This window comes from Ailuropoda melanoleuca, chromosome 4 (assembly GCF_002007445.2).
Source record: "Ailuropoda melanoleuca isolate Jingjing chromosome 4, ASM200744v2, whole genome shotgun sequence".
NCBI lineage: Eukaryota > Metazoa > Chordata > Mammalia > Carnivora > Ursidae > Ailuropoda > Ailuropoda melanoleuca.
The window spans coordinates 25896170-25916602 of record NC_048221.1 but is presented as its reverse complement, the minus strand read 5'-3'; the positions used below and the strand labels follow the sequence as shown (position 1 = coordinate 25916602).

The window sequence follows — 20433 nt, the reverse complement described above, 5'->3', positions numbered from 1 at the left end:
AGAAAGAAAGAAAGAAAGAAAGAAAGAAAGAAAGAAAGAAAGAAAAAGAAGAGAAAAGAAAAGAAAGAAGCTTTCTTAGCTTTTTTACACTAGTTAAATGTATTTCTGAACCAGCATTCTGTTTTCTGAGGCAGAAAATTAAAATTTTCTATCATGGCTATAAAGAAGCAAGTTGTCTGTCTCCAGTTTTACCCCAAATTGTATGTACCAAGCACATGATGAAGAAACAATAGCATGCTCCTGGCAGGTGGAGAAAGCAATATGGAGGACAAATACAGAGCGGGTTGTAATGACAGCATTATAGATTGTTAGGGAAACTTTCAACAATGAGTGGCATTTGGTATTCTGGACTGCCAAAGAGACTCTTTCAAAAGTCGTGCATTTGATAAATATGGAAGAAGTGCTTACTCTGTGCCAGGCACTCTGCTGGCTAAGAGGCAATTGGGGGAGACTACATACACCAAGTGATCAAACAAATGAGGATTTAATTATGAACTGAGGCAAGAGGTCTTAATGAGAAGATCACAGTTGCTCTATTAGAAGGAGTAACAAAGGAACTCAGCTAGATTGGAGAGGGTTAAGGAAGACTTCCCAAGAGAGTGATGCTTGAGCTAAAATCAGAAGGTTGGGTATGACTTTACCAGGCCAAGGAAGGGTAGAAACAGGGGAGGAGAATGTGCTCTAGACGGGAGGGCACAGTCTGGCCAAAGGCCCCATGATAGTTGGGAGCATGGCAAATTCCAGAAATTGAGAGAAGATCAGAATGGCTGGAACTTAGTGAGAGGGAGAATAATGCAAGGTTAGAAAAATACATAGAGATTAGTTTATGCAAAGCCTCAAAGGCCAGCATAAAGATTCTGGTTTTATTCTCAAGTACAGTATCTTCCCAATGATACTGAAGGGTTTGAAACAAGAGGTTGACATATCAGATTGGTATTTTGGCTATAGTGTGTACAGCAGAGAAGTGAAGCCAGAATGAATGGCAAGGAGGGGATCCATTAAGAGTTTTTGCTACAGATAACATGAGGCAAGGCCATCGTTAGGCTTTGGTGGTTGAAGTAGAGCTGGTGAGAAAGGTAGATTCAAAACACGTTTATGGGAAAAGCTGACAGGAGTTTTCATAAGAGCCCTGAGAATGTCTCATGTCACAGTTCTTTTCTCTAAAATGGAGGTCGTTCAGCTACAGTCTGTGGGCCAAATCCTGTTCATCGCGAGATTTTTTAAATAAGATTTTACTGGAATACAGCCATGCCCGTTTGTTTACTTATTGTTTATGTGCTTTCACACTATAGCAGCAGAGTTAAATAGTTGCAACACGGACCTCATGGCTTGTAAAGCCCAGTGTTTTTCTGTCTGGCTCTTCACAGAAAAACTTTGCCAACCATGGAATTTACGCTGCTCAAAACACCATCTCCACGGTATTCCAAGGTGTACACGTGCCTAATTTGGGAATCCAAAAGACCGTGAATGGAGTTTTGATGATCTCCAACCTCCTGAAATTGGAAGTAAAACTTAGTGTTTATGTATGTTTTTTTCAGAAAACAGTATTCATCAGCTTTTAAGACGAATCTGTGAATTCCTCCAGAGTAAGATATTTCCCAGGCCTCTCCCCATTCCGTTCCCTGGCCCTACAAGATTTTTTAAACCCACATTTCTCTCAGTGAATAAGAAATGTGCAGTGGCACCAAATGCTAAGTATCATTAGGTATTGGATAGAAATTGCTGCATATTGCTAAATTCCGAATATAAGATCTCCCGTATCCAGATTTAACTGGCTGACTCCTCTAACCCAGAGCTTTAGGATAGCAGGTAGCTCAGGGCTGTAAACTAGATGAGTAATTTCTTTAGATTTCTTATATCTTTTTTAGATTTCTCAAATAATTATCCCCCCCTCAAATAAATACTTCAGTATATACAAGTTTGTAGATAGTTTCATTACAAGGGAGGTCTTTGAAGGGAACAAACAAGTGATCTGATCGGCCCACAGCAGCCTTTGTGTACAACCCATATTTTAATTCATTTTCTGCTGGCAAGAATGCTTTTTCCATCGGACTGTGAGCTCTTTGGTTCCCCAGGACCTGACACACAGGAGTTCAGTAAATGGTTATTGAATATAGAGAGATGATTAAGCTAACTGTTGGCCTCATCTCATGTATTTGTATATAGATGTATGTGCATGTACACACATAATATACTTATAGGAAACACATTAATGAAATAACTGTGTGTAAAATTGTTCTTGTAAACAAAATCTTGCTCTTAAAAGAGGGAACTGAAACCATAGTCTTCACTGAGGACATCCTCCTTGGTTGTAAAAATATCTGATTCAGTTAATGCTCAGGGCCTCACTTCAAAAAATCTAGTGTGCAAGTGGGAGGAAAACCATGAGGTAGTCTTATTTTGGCCAAGATTTTAATATTATATAAAGCTGGACTCTGAAAATTCACAAGTGGTATTTAATGTGAATCCATTGTCTTGACTCTTAAGTAAAACACATCTTCTGGTGACCGTACTCAGCGTGCATAGGTGTGCCTGGAGGTCCTTTCTCTAATTTCAAGAGGAGAGGCAGGGGGGGGAGGCTTGCCTGAGTCCGCAAGAGGAAAGGGGACAACCCAGCAATACCTGAGCATGCTCAGAGAGCAGGCCTGACTGAAAAGGCTGTGGTTCATCCACCAAAGGAGTTCGAGGCTTTCATAACAGGTAAATAGAGTCAGTCCTTAGGAGAAAAGGTTTATAATCAGAGCCGAGGAAAGCAACCAGAGTGTCAAGTGCAAAAGACAAGGCAAGTATGAAAATGGTGGAACAAAGAGTAAGAAGAGATTCCAGAGCACAGCCCCTGAGGTAAGAGCAGGGCAGGGCGACGTTCAGAGCTCTAGCCAGGGTTGGCATGCTGTGAGCGCACCTCAGCTAAACTCTCACTGCCTTAGATGTTTGCTGCTTCTTGAGTTAGGAAGGCATGGGGTTTAAAGAAGTTGATGAAGGTTCAAGTCAATTAGTATTAAATATTGCATTTGAAAATATAAGTATATAAGATACAGGTGCTAGACTATGCACCTGTGCGTATCAACAAAAATGCTCTGGAGAAAATGAAATTGTTAAACATATACAAAGTAAAATCAAAACAAAACAAACAAAAACAATGCCACCAATATGGGAAAATAGTATAACCTGAAGCAGCATTTCTCAAGGTGTGGTCTATGGACTTACAATCCCAAAAATGTGACAGTTCCAGATGCATGCATAGGGGCTGTCCTCCTCTCAGGAGATTCACAGTGTTAAAAGCTCTCAACAGTCCTGCAAGAAAAAGTCCTGGTTGACTGTGTTTAGCCCAATATTTTCCATATTTTATAGTTAATAAAGAACCCTTTTTTTTTTCAAAATATACTTTATAAATGCATACTTAGTAAAAAGCCAAACACATTGCTTTGATCAAAATTTCTTAATTGTGTGATATCTTCTGAGTCTTCAGTTAAAATAATATCACTTGTCAAGAGAACTCTGTAGTCATTTTTAAAAGATAAAATTAGATCCACCTTATACCAGAATAAACTCACACCATGTGCTACAACTTAAAGTACAGAGGCAATAAAAGAAAAGAGTAATATGTTTGATTACAGAAAAATTTTTTTAAACTTTTGCATGGGGAAAAAAACAGTGTAAGCAAAGGCACATGACAAAGTGAGGTGAAAAGACAAAAAACGTGATAGAAGAAGGGGCAATGACATGAGTACACACGCACGCACAAATAGATATAAAATGCATATATGCATATACCCACATATTACATACATGGCCTTATGCACATGAAAAGACAGTCAACTCCATTCATAATGCTCATACTGAGAACAAATGCAAATCAGAACTACTTTAAGATACCAGTTTTTATCTCTCAGACTGGAAGCATTAAAAACTTGACAATATACTCTTATGACATGGCTGTGGAGAAACCAGCACTGACCTGCATGGCTGGTGGGAATGCAGATGGCACAGCCCCTGCAGAGGGAATTCGTCAGTATCTAAAACCACATATCTACTTACCTTTTGTCCCAGAAATTCCACTTCTAGGAATTTACCTTGAAGATATATCTCCAAGTATACAAAAATAGGTAGCACAAGGTTATTCACTGCAGTGTTAATTGCAGTAATTGCAAAATATTAAAAACATGCCCAAACATGGGAGAGTGGTGAAATACATGATAGTATAGCCACAAGTAGAGTACTATGCAGCTGTGAAAAAGAATGAAATGCTCTCTATGAACTAGGGATGGAAAATGAAAGTGCAAGAATCATTATGATATGCTACCTTTTGCATTAGACACTTGTCTGTTTATTTCTTGCAAAAAGAAACATAGGACATACCAGAATGAAATTGATTTCCTGTTGAAGGGCTGGTAGGAATGGCATGGAAGTGATGAGGAGGTGGAAACAGACTGGGAGGCATGAGGGAAATGTAACTCTTACGTGAATGTGACTTTCTGTGTATTTTGACTTTTGAACTGTTAACATTTTACATACTCAACAACAAAAATTAGAAAAATCAACAGTTAATGGAGAAAAAATACCTAAAATATAATACAAACAGAAGTGGATGACTCCAACTACATTTCAAACAAATAATACAACCACACTGAAGAGGGAGGAGAAGAACTAACCTAAGTAAATTTAGAACATACTATTTTACTATCTTATACTATTTTAACAAAGGAATGAAAAGAACCATAGAGAACTGTAGAGAGTAGGTTTGGGCTTTTCTGTTGGTTGTTTTGTTTTGTTTTGTTTTTGCTTAGCAATTCTGAAACTACTTTTGACATGTTCTATAATTCAGAAAATAAGTAAATTTATTGAGGATAATGGGAGCCAGGTTCCTTACTGTCAAAAGGAGTTACAAATATGGAAAGAGGAGAGATGAGAATGAATCTGTGGTGTTGTACTAGTATTGGAGAAATGAGCCTGCAGGTATAAACCAGGGATCATCAAACATTTTCCTGTAAAGGGCCAAATAATAAATACTTAATTCCATCATTGTAGCACAAAAACAGCCATAGACAATACCTAACAAATAAACATGACTTTATTCCAATAAAATTTTATTTATAGATACTGATATTTGAATTTTATATAATTATCATGTGTCATGAAACCTTATTATTTTAATTTTTCAACACTTTCAACACTTAAAAATGTAAAAATCATTCTCGTTTTGCAGGCTGTGCAAAAACAGGCAGTGAGCCAGACTTTGCCCAAAGGCCATAGTTTGCCAATCCCATTTAGATAGAGAAATGATGTTAGATAGATAGATGATTGATAGATGATAGATAGATAGATAGATAGATAGATAGATAGATAGATAGATAGGAAATGTGATAAAGTGTTCAAGTTGGGGAATCTGAAGGAAGGATATGTAGGAGTTCTTTGTACTCTTCTTACAAAGAAATACTCTTTGTACTTTTCTTACAGAAAAGCTATAAATCTGAACTTATTTTAAACAACCAAAACACCGTGAAAGGAAGAACTCTGTACTTTTCACAGCTACTGCAGAGAAGGAAAAACATTAATCAAGTTGTTGGCCTAAGAAGTGAATGTCTTACCTTTTATAATAGTCACACAACCTCCATGTCCATGGACTGTGCGCAGGAACTGCTCCTGCCAGTGTTTAGAGTTTCTGATTCATCCCTGGGGATGTCATCATATGATAACATTATTATTTCTGTTGCTGGTGTTCCTAGTTGCTCTCCAGCACTCTTACTGAGTAATGAGGTCACCAGGGCTGGTAATTTGTTTGTGACCTTGTAATTTTCTATAATGTGGGAATTTGGGGTCTACGGTAATGAAATGGACTGAATGAAAGGTGCTTATCAGAAAATGCCCCATTAGCTTGGAAGTCTGTGACAATTCCTTTCTGATGTCCTTAATGGGTTATTATGAAATTCAATTATACAGCATGTTCACCTTGCTTATTTCATTAGACATAATCTAGTGATAGCTAAGGTGAGGAGTGACTGAAAGTGTCTTAAAATATCATAAATAGGAATTGGGTAATTTTTATATTGAGATACTTTTTTTGTTGCAGGAAGAATGAATGACTTTCACTGAAAACCTCTGCTATAGAGACTTGTAACCATTCTACCCTCCTTGACTGGTTTAATTCCAACAAAATCCAATTCCTGCTACCTTGATTTATCATTGTAGGGAAAGCCACACTATGATTTTCACCAATAATGAAGATGATGGTGGTCGTAGCTGAAATTCATTGAATGCAACTCTGTACCCAGATCCATGCCAAATGTTTTTCATCCTTTTTTTTTTAATTTATTTAATCCTAACAACAAAACTCTGAGGTACTGTCATTGTCTCCTCTCTATAGAAGAGGCTTATGTTGTAAGTGGTGTAGCCAAGCTCTTGCACGGGGAAACTTGGAGCCAGGATTGACCTGGAGAGCCAGTGCTCTTACTTCCTGCTGGGATTATGTCCCATTGTAGATAAAAACAGAAATACAGAAGTATACAAAGAAGTTGTTTAGTCATGAGGACATGCTCCTGTTGAGAAGAATAAGGTAAATGAAACAGATGCTAATATCAATGCAAGCAAGAGAGTTCACGTTGGAACAGCCTTCACTTCCCCTTCCTGCTCACTTCCCCTGAAGAAGCTCACTAACAAGTTTAGAGAGGAGAAAGGCTTGAAGTAGAACACACAGTGACTCGTGCCCTCTGGATGTCACCCTCTTGTATCACACCCATGCAGGTACCTCCTGCAGGGACCGGGAAGACCGGAAAAGAATGGAGGAGGAAGGGGAGTAAAGAACTTGGGAAATGAGGTTGGCAGTTGGAGGCAGAGGAGCAGGGAATGTAGGAGTGGCTTTCCAGCATGGTTTTGCCCCCGTTCTTAATAGGAGAACTGAAGGAATGGGTCACTTGGGGCCCGGCTCCCCTCACTCTACCTTCTTTTGCCCTCTGATGGCTCTGAAGACTTGAGCGAGTGCCTGCCGACCCCACCATTGCAGCTGGTCCCTGACCGCTCCAAGAGCCACTTCTGTTTAGGGTCACATTTGGAATGTTGTCATGGAGGTGACATGTGACTTTGCCAGGCTTCCTTACAGATCATAAGAAGCTTTGTCTCCGCTGCACTTCTTCTGAATTACCAAAAAAATGTTCTTATAGGAGAGGGACTGTGTACAGTTTAGTAGTCAGAATCATAAACTTTCAAGAGGAATAGTCATCTTTAATCTAGTTGATGTATTTGTGGAACAACTAGTTAGTTCAGTGATTGACCTCATATTAATCCATTTGTAGAACTGAATATTAATTTCTGGACATTCTGTCCTTCTGAACTATGAAGGAGGGGGAAAAAAAGTTTCTCTGTGGAAGCCCCAGGAAATTAAAAATCCAAGGGAAAGGTTAAATTTATATATGAAATTGCAGACCTGTTGTTTATTTACTTTCTTCTTTTTTTTTTAGGGACTGGTTAAATATGTTGAGCCCACCGATTGTTCCTGCCAGTCAACAGCCAACAGACCAGAATCTGGATTCTTCTGGAAGCTTGAGTGCTCAAGGTGGGACTATGGAAAATGTTGTGCATAAAAAAATAAAAATCGTTAACTACAACTAGAGAAAATCAGTCACTTTGAGATGCCACTGTTTTTATTACATGCTAATCATTTAGGCTCACACCCCCAAAATGAGATACCCTGTGCCTCATTTTATAGGATAAGTCCTTCAGTATCAAATTGACCTTCATCTGGATTCCAGCTCTACCAATTCCTGCCATGTGGCCTTTAGGACTTTTGGTTACTGCATGTGTAAAGTAAGACTGATAATAGCATCCACCTGAAAGTTTTTCATGAAGATTCAGTAAGGTATACTATACACAAAGCACGTAGGATAGCACCTGCCGAATACTAGCTGTTCGTCTTACTATAAAGCAGACCTGATGCTCCTGCCTCACTGGTACTTGTTTTCATTCATTCAGGGATACTTGACTTTACAGATAAGGGTGGCACAGACTTGTAGCGAGTAGTGTTCGCAGTGGAGGAATGGGAAGAAGCAGGGAGATTGGCAGGAGTGCATAGAGGAGAAAGGGAAAGGAACCTTTAGGGGAAACAGAGGGATTGGGATAAAAGGGGTAGAAGAGAGTTTAAAGTGCGTAACTGGAGTGGCAAATCACCTCCTAGTGGGACTCCCTGAGGCGGCTTTTCGAGTTGGGATTCTGAAGAGGGAAGCATGATACCTGAAGTTGAAAAAAAGAATACAGGAACTGAAGCCAATATAAATTGCTCCGACAAAGGTGCCAGGTTTCTCCCCCTAACTGCCCCGGGGAGAAAGAGGAGCATCCCATTTTTCTTCAGGTGTTGAAAATTCAGAGTGAGAGCTCATACATCTGAGCTGTGCATTTTGGCTGCCCAAGGGATGGAGATGTCTCCGTGATTTACTGTCTGAAATAGATTATGCCCCTCAAATTGGGAATCTTTTTAGAGGTGTACATTTATAATTACTTATGACAGAAAAATAGAATCTTGGCTGTCAGGAGGAGACCTTGCTGTGAGAGAACAAATAATACGTTATGTTAAGTGTCCTAAATAAACCACAGGAACAGAGAGCGTGGTCCTTGAGCAAAGGCACCCAAGATATATATTAGTGAGAAGTAGCTGAAAGGATGGCTTCAAGTCACCATTGCAAAGTGAGGTTTTGACAGCAGGAGCTCAGTTATGTTGAAGATAAACAGAACTTCCATCGAGGGCAAATTAACAAATTAAATTCAGAAGATTGTAGAAATGTTCTGGCCAATGTTAGCCAGACCTGGTGCCCCTCCCGCTTGGCAGCCTTGGCTTCTGTCAGATGTCCCTTTCCCCTTCCCTGATCCGCTCGAATGGTTGGTAGCTAATTAATATTATCAAAAATTAGTCTTTCCTATTTGGTGACTCTTTACATGTTACTGGCTTAGTTTTAGAGAACATATCAATATGCCAAGATGGTGTTTTTAGAAAGTGTTTGTCAAAGAAAAATGATGGGTTCAAGTACCCAGTTTGTATCACCAGAAGCAAGAGGGAGATGTGGTTGTGGGCATTCCGGGCCTCTTTCTGGGCTTCTGTTGCACGATACCAGGAATTTAGGGAGATCTGCTGGACGCCATGCTAAGTTCTAACAGTAGCTGTCACAGCAACACCGCGAGGAAGGAACTGTTTGTGTATGTGTGTAATTGTTGTTCTCTACAGCTGAGAAAACCGAGGTACGAAGTTCTTGAATGCCTTGCCCAGGGTCACACAACCAGTCCTCAGCAGAACTGGCATGGGAATCCAAACAGCCTGGCCCCAGAGCTCAACCACTGTTTTTATACTTTTTTTGATTTTGAACCAAATACCTAGGTTACCTACTCCAAAAATAATATATATAAAATCAGAAATTGAAATTTTATTTTTCTCTTGAGAGTTCCTGATCTACAGGGAAAAAAAAAATTAAAAAATTAAAACATCTCCAAGGGCTAAGTACCTAAGTTCTTTAAAGGAGAAAAAAAAAAAAAGCAGACCTCTGGTCCGGTTTCAGCCCTGGACCTGCCTCCCCCACCCATCCATGTTTGTCAGGAATCACAAGTGGCCGAGTTTTCTCCATGGGAGTGAGGGGCGCAGGGGCAAAGTTGCTGTGTTGACTGGATCCGAGGGAGTAAGGGGCTAACTGAGAGACAGGATCCCTAGATTGCCAAACTGCCAGGCCTGGGTATTTGCTTGTCACCTACCTTCTCAAAGACCTTTCTAGACAATCTTATCTAAGTAGGTCGATCTCCCTTCACCTTGTACATTTTCTTCATGCCCTTTTCACAGTTTGTAATTTGTGATTTGTTTGCTTGTTTAATGTTTTCTTCCCCACATAGCCTCTGAGTTTTTAAAAGCAGAGACTTTGTCAGTTTGCTCACTCCTGGATCCCAAGCACCCTATGCAGTTTCTGTAGATTTCTAAGTACTCTCTAAAGTTTTGTTAGAAGGAAGACAGGAAGGGAGAAAGGAGAAAAAAGAGGGAGAGAAGTATTCTTCCAATGGCCATTTTTTATACCAACCTTGAAACAAAAAGGAGTAATTCATTGAAGTCTTACTTTCAGTTTTCCCTCATTCCAGTTTTTTAGCATATTAGGTATATTTCTAAAATTTGACAATGAGAGTATTGAACTTAGATCCTCACATTTTAGCAGCTAAAACAGTGATAGGTCACCTTGGGCAGTGGCTCTTAAACTGTATTTATAAGCAGTGAAAACGCATCCTTCAAATGAATTTCATATGAAACTCCAGTATATAAAAGAGAGAAAAGCAAAACTGCTCTGGCTAAAGGGCAAGTTAAGGTCTCAGAACCCTGCCTTGGAGCTCTGATGAACCAGCTAAGAACAGTGATGCAGTCCAGTGCCTTCAACTTGACCTTGCTTAAGGTCAAATGCCAGAGCCCCAGCTAGGATTAGGACCCAGGCTTCCTCCATATCAGTGCCTTTCTACAGAACCTGTGAAGGTGGTTTTGAAGCCTGGTTCACAGGAAAGGAGGGTCTCCCATCTTTAGACTTCTAGGATAAAAAATAATAACAGCTAATATTTATTTTGTCTTCCTGTGACTCACACCTGCAAGTACCCTTTATTTCTCGTAATAGCCTCCTGAGGTGTAGATACTGTTGTTCCCTGCCTTTTCCACATGGACACTGGGGCTTAGAGCCAGGAAGTAACCTGCTGAACCCCCACAGCTCCTGCTGAGGTGGAGAGGCCGAGGAGGTTTAGAACACTTGCCCCAGGCCGTACAAAAGTAAGTGCAGGTGTTAACCTTAAAAACAAAAGAGTGAGCTAGTTTACCAGCAAAATGAGTTTAGGACTAGCAGAGGAATGGCAGTTTGGGACATGCGGGCTACAGGAAAGCATAGGCAAGCCTGGAGAACAAAGGAGAGGAACATTGCTTTGTAGAGAAAAAGGAGGACGTCGGGAGAGGCTCCTTTGAAGGAAAGTCTATTAGAGTCTAAAAGTCTAAAGCAAGAGTTCAAGGTTGTGATGTTTCTCATTGGCTAGGCTGTTGTTTGTCAGGGAGAAAAATCTTCTTTTCTCCTGCGGTGGAAATAAAGTGAACTTCTTCCTGCCCAGGAACATGGCGTAGGCGGCCACAGAAAACTCATGCGTGAGCGCTCCCCCTTCCGGGCTTCCCAACTCCATTTCAACTCAGGTCTCCCTCTATTCATTTTCACACATGCCTTAGACTTGGCCTTGGAGTCTCTGCCGCCTTCTGTACAGGCTTGTGTCGCAGCCACAGTTTCTGCTCAGACAGAACGCCTCAAGTGCATAAGTGCCACTTTAAAGTAAACAGCCCGTCTTCCTGCGGAGCCAGGCAGCCAGCGGGAGCAGCCTTGCACTCCCGGCCACCCGACTGGAGGGGGAGCCGGGCAGCTGCCTGCGGTCCCTCCCGGGCCGCAGCGCGCTCGCTGCATGTCAGTTACCAGGGCCACGGGAGCGCTTAACACTGAGCAAAAACGTGTTTTCCTGGAGCACGTGTGAAATGGTAAAATGGGAAGTTATGGTTTCAGAACGTACTCAAGAGAACTACCAAGCTGACCTTTGGAAAATAAAGCAGACTTTGCTTGAAGAATAGTTGTCAATTTGTTTTTGACATTTGTTCCTTTACAGATATGACCCTTCAATTATTCATGCTTCCCAGCTCCAATATGGAATAATAATGACGTCTCTCCTCAGGCCTGCAAAACCTCTCCTGAAGCTTACATAGACTTTGAGTAAGAGAGACATTCAGAAGTGCTTTTGGAGTTGCCAGAATCTTATACAAATAACATTCTTGTACGTTTGCTGTGGGAGGGCCACAGAAGATGTTCCTTTATGAACATGGGTTAATCTCCCACAAGGCATAAGTAGGCAGCAGATGCTGACTTTAAAGATGTAATATCCAAATGGCTAGTCAAGAATTTAGAAGAACCTCATGGCTCCTTCAAGCTAACCGGAGAGAGGGCAATATGCCCATCTGCTCTGGGTGCAACAGAGGAGTCCTTCCACAGTCTTATTTCCTGCCACACAGTTATTCAACATTCACCTGATACTGAGTCTAAAAGCAGTCTTCTAAAATCTGTTTTATTAGTTGTCTCCCAGACATTATGCTTCACTGAAAAACTGTGGTATCCCCAAGTGCTTGACTTGCCACCTAGGACACAGTACACGCTTCATAAATATTTAATGAGTGATCACGTGAATCTTCTGCCCGTGGAAAACGGAATGATTTGGTCTACTCTTTGTATCTTCCTTGTATCTTCAAGATTTATTTAAGGTGCAAAGAGACCTTCTCCCGAAAAAACAATACTGGCAACGTAAAACAATACTGGCAAAATGTAAAAGTAATAATAGAAGCCAGGACCGGCCATGCGCCTGCCACAATGTCAGATTTGCCTGTGTTACCTCACAATGACTTCTCCCAATACTCCCAGGTGTGAGGCTCTGCTATGTACCCCCCACCCCTGTAGAGGTGAAGTTAAGGTCACTGCCTGCATCACAGACCCACTGGAGTGTGGAATAGAACTCTGACCCTGGCCCGTCAGACCTGGAAATCTTCCCCCTTAACCCCCACGCTGCTATAGGACCACAGAATTCCCATTGAGGTCAGTAAGAATCATACAACTGAAGTGTCACTGCAATTTTTGAAATTTAGGAAGTTCTCTTTCTTGAAGCTTTCTGGATAAAATAGTACTCCCTTTAGTAATCTCCTTCAACCCATAGCATCCCTACCTCAGTGCTCAGCTCCTTTAATGATTCATTAGTATTCATGACGTTCTTGAATCCAGAGTCCCCACCCCTTCCCCTGTTAGGCCCGAAGTTGCCTTTTGTTCTCAGAGTAACCTTGGGGAAGGGAGATATTTTTTCTTATGCAGCTATCAGAGTCTCAGGGGGGGTCTTCTGTGCACACAAGTGGTTGGAAGGTGGGGGGCTGGTGATCAATGCTCTCACTAGTCTAAAGAGATGCCTTCCTGGGGCGCCTGGGTGGCTCAGTTGTTAAGCATCTTCTTCCACTCAGGTCATGATCCCAGAGTCCTGGGATCGAGCAGGGAGCCTGCTTCTCCCTCTCCCAGTCCACCTGCTTGTGTTCCCTCTCTTGCCATCTGTCTATCAAATAAATAAATAAAATCTTTAAAAAAGAGAGAGAGAGATGCCTTCCTTCTAGGAATACTAGAAGTGGACCCGGTAGTAGAGAAGTAAACACATTGCTGGTACCTGAGGTGCACTCTCTTATTCCAGAACCATCCCCACCTACTTATTCCCCAGATGCATCCCAGAAAGGTTCCTAGTCCAGGGTGTGATTTCAGCTTCCCTTGCTAGAATTGGGATGCATTTTCCCCTAGCTACAGTGTTGCCACCTTCCCTGAAATCAGGCCATTGAGACACTATGGGCTTCAGAGCTCAATTGTCTGGTTAGGGACTTCCCTGGATGTGTAACAAAATGCATTCAGAGTCATAAGCCCCACATTTCCAAGTGCACAAATGTTTTGTAGGTTCTTTCCCCAGCTTTATTGAGATAAAATTAGTATGTAACATTGTGTAAGTTTAAGATGTAAGACTGTGTAATTTTAACTTGATGATTTGATATACAAGCACACATTTGAATCAGTGCACATTTGTAAGTGGAGACTACCTGGAAAGAATGAAATTGCACTAATTCCCAATTAATCTTCCAAATCCTTCAACATGTTGTCTTAAATGGCATTTTCCAAGTAAAATATAGCCACTGGTTTTTGCAAAAAGAGTGATGTACTTATTTTCCAAATGAACCCTGAACTATAATCATTTCATGTTATTTGCCCTCCAAGAAACAATATGGTTTTCTAATAGAAGAAAGTATCTTTTCATCCTTTTTATCCCATCCTTGGTCATTTATCTTTCTCCCATCCCAGGACACATATTTGCTGAAAACCAAAATTCAGCAGTTCACAGTAGACTTTCTCAGGTTTTAGTGCAAGTTAATTTTGCCCTACCGTGAGAGGCGCGTTGGTGGAAGCGTCTGTAAGCACCTGGTGCTCAGCGGAATCTTATCTCAGATGTCATCTTTATTGATCCTGAGGCTGACTGTTTGGAATGGTGATCCCACAGCATTGAATTGTTTAAACAATAGTGTATTCGTATGCACATAAAAATACAGTCAATCAGTTCTCGAGATCTATAAGAGAGAAAATGCATTAACTTTTTTAAAAAAATTCTGGATGGCAGCGTCAGAAAATCGAAAATCAAGTGCAGTGTCTTGATTCAGAGATTTTAAATCTGATAAACTGGCGCCTCATTATTTGTTTTCAAGCTTGAGGACTTAGCCTGCGCATATAGGTTTTCTATTATCTACGGTTAAAACGCAATAAATATAGATAATTAAGCATTTATATTAATGGACTTTCAAAAGGTGAACTGAAGGGATTGTTTGCCTGAACTGATCTAATGGAGGAGAGGGCAGCTAATATTGCTGCATTTGGTCTGGCTCTGTTGGTTTTTCTTCTATTATGGCTGTTAACCAATTTCAAAGTGGATGAAGCTGGAAGTTTGTAAATAGATTATCATCTGAAAGGCAATTTTATTTCACTGGAAATGACTTTATTATGTGGAGAAGAGTAAAAATGTAATTTGGACCCCTGTCCAGATGCTCTTAGTCTGGTAGCAGAGAATGGTTTTATTTGTTAATTTGTCCTTTTAGAGTTTCTGTAGCCAGTCTTTAAATAGAGCAATTTAGCATTTTGGGGAAAAACAAACTCTGCACCATCCAAGAATATAATTGAAAATTACCCCATACCCATGCACAATAATTACCTTTCAAAACATTTCCCATTGCTTGACATCATAGTGGTAATTGCTTAATGATATTATAATTTCATTACGTAGGGATTACAATGGCTTAAAATGATGTAAATTGGAGGCTTTGAAAATTAAGTTATAATGAAAACAAAACCTTTTATGCAAGTTTAAAGAACTTATTTCAATGTAAAATTATACATAATGTCACCCAATTTTTGTACGAGTGTCATTGTTGGTAGAGTTTTAAAATTCATCCATTTAAAGCTTTAGTCCTAAAAACCACAAAACCTGCTTTAGTCCCGTGGTGATAGCGCATGAGGTTCCAGTTTTATAGGGATACGTACTGGAACGAATGCGTTTATAGAGCAGTTACTGCTTCGGTTTGTATGCCTTATGTAACAAAACCCCTAGTAATGAATTGGATCCGCCTCTATCCCTTTGCAGTTGGGTGATAAAGACCCATGGCCCATTACAACTGTTATTTTCATCTAGAAAGATTCCTGACTGGTCATAAAATGTATTGAGTTTTCCAGCTTAATAACGCCAGCTTAAAATTTTATCTTTTTGGAAAGTACCAGCACAGAGTGTGCTAAGCAGTTGTACAGCATGTAAGTTACATGCCAGAGGTCAGATTTTCCCCCAATGTGTGGATGGAGTAAAAACGAAACATCGGACAGCAGACCCCTGAGATAGGCTGGCTTAGAATCATTTACCTCGGCGATACGTGTTTTAACATTACATCTGATGGAAAAATTCATTTTACGTTTTGAAAAATATGTGATTTTTGGTTTAAGAACTCTTTTTACTTAAGGATGAATTCATTGTAATGTTCTTTATGAAACTAGTCGGGGGCTCTCAAACCCACTATTTTTTTTTCTTTTGGTAGTGAAAAACCAAACAGGTACAGTTTTGGGATAGGGAATAAGGTATAAGTGGACATACCTCTTTGTCTAACTCGGGTATCCCGTTTTTCATGATGACAGTTTATAACAATGACATTTATTGAGTATTCACTGTGTGTGTGGAGTGTTACTGGGTATCTTACTTAGTTCTCATAGGAACTATCGCAGGTACTATTACTGTCCTTGCATGAGAAGACTAAGGCTCGGAGTGCTGAATTTTCCCAATGTCCCACAGCTGCAAAGTGGTAGAATGGGATTTGGCCGAGGTCTGTCTGACTCCGTTGTCTCAGTGTCATGCTGCCCATCTTTATGAAGCCTTATCTTAGAACTCTAAGCTTTATCAGTAGTTCTGATCTGTGTGACTAAGCAATTTATAGCCTGTAGTTCATCATTTATTTCAAGATTGTCATTATCCTTAATAGTAATAGTAACGATCATTTATTGATCAACTACTATGTGCACTGTGCTCTGCATATTATCCAGGGTCCAATTTCATCTTCCACAAAAACCTATGGAATAGGCATTGATAATCCGATTTGGCAAATAAGGAAATGAGGGTCCGGTGAGGCAAAATAACCCGTAACTGCCCGAAGGTCATTTGGGTAGGCAGCAGCCAAGCTCCTCTCTGTCCCGTCTGCTGGATCCTAGGTCCCAGGGCTCTCTTGGCCACTCTGCAGTTGTATCTCCCACCCCACCCCCATTAATCTTTAGTAGCTGCTTTTGTTTTGTGTGTGAATGTCACATCCACACCTAGACATAGTACAGATTTAATAGACATCATCACATAGCAGGCACACATAAGTTACTTACTGGTTCTGTTCTCTGAAGAAGCCTAAATAAGAAAGGGATGAGGATTGAATATATGAAGGTTAAGGACATGCACACCCTCCTTTTGATGTGCAGAAGTGACCTAAAGGGGGTCATCTTCCATGAGAAACAGCCACATGGGAGGCAGGGCCCTGGGGACCACTCTTAAGGTAACAATAGAAAGGAAAGGAAAGGCAGCCTGCCTTCTCTGATTTCCTGTTCTTAATTAGAAACCGTGCAGGGTGCTCAGGTCAGCTATCACCATTAACGTGGCCATTAGTGAAGTCCTGTCATACTTCAAGGACATAAGCCACTGCAGCCAAGAGTCACAGAAACTCATCAAAGGCACTGCAGGGATCATTGGATCTGGTCCTGCCCTGTGCACGATAAAACCTCACACAAGTGGTTACCCCAGTCCCTGCTTCACCCTCCCTGGGGTCCACCTTCCATTTCCTCGTCCGCTTTACTGTTTAGAAAATCCTTCTTTGCGCTGAGACAAAATGTGGCTCCTCATAACTTTCCTTCTTGAAAGGCTTCCTCCTGGAACCCCACAGAATCTTCTTAAGTTCTCTCTCATTTACCACCCTTGATGTACTCGAGTCCAGAAGGGCTGCTATAACCTCAAGCTTTGTCATTTCTGGAGTTAATAAGCCTGGATTTCACCTCTGCCCTCCCACATGGATTCTCTCATCTTTGTAATTTTTGAAGTATGAGAAATGAAATTTCTTTTGTTTCCAAACCTGAGTTTTTCAAATGTAGGACACCTTTACAATTTTTTACCCTCTTCAGTGATTAAATTCCCATAATATAATAGCTCCCAACTGAACATGTTCCACCACCTTCTTAATGAAAGCAGGGCACCAATATGGTGGAAAGAACACGGAACTGAGGGTCTGGAAACCCAAGTTCATCCCTGACTATGCCTCTGACTCAGCAAGTGACCTCAGGTGAGCTGGTTAACTCTGCATACCTTGCTTCCCTCATCTGTCAAACGGGACTGTAACTCCTGCCTAATTCTCAGGAGGGTCAAGCGAGCTACTGCGTGGGGAGGTGCTTTCTAAACCATTGAGGGCTCCACCAGTTGAGATGTTAGCCAGCAGGGCAGAGGTACTCAGCCCTCCAGTTAGCTCCACTTTTTAAGGACTGCTGGCACTGCATGCAGCCCATAAGAGAGTCGGCTGCTCTTGTGTTTTGCCCGAGTCACTGCATACTCCTTGAGAACAGCACCTGCTTCTTCCACCATCTCATCCCCAGCACCCCACTCAGTGCCCGGTGCAGGGGCGATCATGCTTTAGGTCTTCGGATGGTCAGGAATGGCTGTGGTAGAATCTCAACCCCCGACTTCACCATCTTGGCCCTGCTGCCTGCGACTTAACTCAGGCTTGCCACTGTCCTGACAGGGTCCATGCACCAGCTCGGTCTGATTTTGCCTGGAAAAGATGGAGTCCCACCACCTTCCCATACTGTGGGCAGTGACACTTAAAATCATGGACTTTGAGTTCACAATCATGTACTCACCCTTTCCAGAAACATTCAGTATTGACTGAGCCTCTGTTACGTGTCAGCCCCGCCCCAAGCCTACCACCCAAGCCCCTCTGAAGTAACCCTGGTGAGCTCACAGCTCCAAAGACTGGATTTTCTCTGGTCCTTGGTAGCCTGTGCTAAGGAAGAGAGAGGAGTATTCTAATCACCGTCCTCCCCACGCCTGCTGTGATCCTCTCCAGCTCAGGGAGGTCTCACCCACCTGGCTTCCGGACTCCTATCATGTGTATTTCAGAGGTACTCAGAAGGCACTAACTCATTGGTGACGGCATCAAGTGCACAAGTACTTAGCACAACACTGCCGCATATAAGGTGCTCAGGAAAGATCTTACAAAAACAGTCTGTTTTTTTTTCATTCCACGCCATGTGTTGGAAACCAACCAAACCTGCTAATAATTTGGGCAGCAGGAGTTCCTCCAAACCATCTAAACAGTTGTCACAAGAGACAAACACGAAGCCACGTGCGTGTTACTAGCAAACTTGACAGACCTTCCTACCACTAATAAAACTACCCATCACCTGATGTTTCCCGTATGTGTTCTATGCCTTGTGGGTCTTGTGTTCCTAAACATTATCATTTTAATTCAGGTTTACTAGGTAGCACTTACAGGGTGCATTCATACAGCTCTGGCCCACAACCAAGTCTGGAACTGTCGTCTCCAAATCTTGAATCCCAGTCATATCCTTGATCCCGTGAGGCCTTGGCCCTGTCCCTTTCTCCTCTCCCTCCCTGCCCATCCTCCACACTCAGCTTTTCTTGTCCTTCGGAGCGAAGCCAGCCCTGCCTTATGCTGTGTGCACCGAGTCCTTGCGGTGCCGTGCTCCTCCATTCTGGCCTTGACATTCCGCCCCCACGACGAGCGTCTCCCAGGAGGGTTGGAGGATCCTGCCCCGGCTCTGAGGCGGGCGGCTAATGTGTCTGTGCCCCCCCCCCAGGTGAAGAAGACCCAAGTGTGGAAGAGGATGAGGAGGTGCTGACTCTGCTGTATGACCCGTGTCTGAACTGCTACTTTGATCCCCAGACGGGGAAATACTACGAGTTGGTGTGAGGCCTCCCTCCGGGGCCTGGAATGGCTGTGCCCCATCGGGGCAGGCGACCGTGCTGGCCCTGACGTTGGCCCCACGGTGCGTGTGTCCGGCAGGCCCGCAGAATCCAGAGTAACTGAGAGAAATGAAGTTGTTTTGTAAATAACGTTCGATGTTAAGGATACCTGCCTTCTCTTTGTAGATGCATGTGATTTTTTAGCAGTGAAGGAATTAATACAGAGGCAAGATTTCAGAACTTGGAATTGGTTCTTCTTGGTTAGTTCTCATCCTACATATCATTTTTTATTGCCTATAATCTTATGGAAGCAATTAAGAGTTATTAATTCAAATGTTTTGCAGTGTTAATCTATAAATGATGGCTTGATACACAGAAAATGTATTCTTGTTTCAACGATATCTGAGTACCTTTTATTTTATTACCTATTTGTATTAAAGTATGATGGTCAAAAGAATACCTTTTAAAATGCCTCCTTTTATTTGCCTTGCTTGCATTCTTTACCAGAATATTCCAAGATAATATTTATCCCCCTTAGACTCTTAGAAAAGGAAATACTGTGAATGGGTCAGACTTTATGATCACATTTTGTTACCACTGGCCCCACTGTTCCATTTCATTAAGGTTCATCCAGAGTTTGCCAAAGATCAAAACATTGCTAATCACTTAAGCTGCTTAGCACTGTGCTGTGCTTTTTTGGTTTAGGGGTTGTTTTTTTGTTTGTTTTTCTTTTCTTTTTTTTTTTTTTACCAATTATTTCTGAATTCTAATAATATGATCCAAATCTAGCTCCTTGGATCCAGATTTAAGAAATCACCCGTTAGAACACCCCACACGCCTCACCACTTCTGTGACTTGGCCTGGAGAAACAGAGGAGGCTGTCACTATAATTCTGCTTGCTGCATCACAAGGAAAAATCGTGCACTTCCTGAGTTTGAGGAGACGGCCTTGAATTGTGTGCCAAGTATATTAATATTGAGCTCAAGGAAGTACTTTTATTAGCTGGAATATTTTGTTATTTAATAAAGATTTTTTAATAAAGAAGAGTACCACTGGAAATGAAAAATTACTGGTGTACAATTGGATTTAGTGGCAGTACTATAATTTCATTTAATGTTGCTTGATAGAGGAAATAGGAGCTCTTTTTTCAGGAAGAGATTTGGGCTCCTGTTCAAAGGATCATACATTATTTAGAACCATGTTTCTGTTTGATAAGCTTTTAATCCTATTGTTCACAAAGTATACCTTTGTTAGGAATTTTTCCCGAAGATGTTCATACTTACAAAATGCAAATAAATAAATGAGGTTTCAGAAAGCATACAGAATGATAAAGTAGTTGGGATATCTTGGTTATGACCTTGA

At 41.4% G+C, this 20433-nt stretch overlaps 1 protein-coding gene across 11 annotated transcripts in view; it reads left to right on the top strand.

Annotated features, from left to right (window-relative positions):
• Positions 1-19588, top strand: part of CFAP20DC (CFAP20 domain containing) — a 234689-nt gene extending 215101 nt beyond the window's left edge. For 7 of the 11 annotated variants that reach the window (XM_011231588.3, XM_011231629.3, XM_034658565.1 and 4 more), the window contains 2 exons: positions 7455-7549; positions 18966-19545. In XM_011231588.3, coding sequence (XP_011229890.1) covers positions 7455-7549; positions 18966-19078 — 208 coding nt within the window. In that variant the 3' untranslated portion in view covers positions 19079-19545. Of the gene's footprint in view, positions 1-7454; positions 7550-18965 lie in introns of all 11 variants that reach the window. The other 4 variants (XM_019805517.2, XM_011231610.3, XM_034658566.1 and 1 more) reach the window with 2 other exon arrangements.
• Positions 19589-20433: the final 845 nt, after the last annotated feature.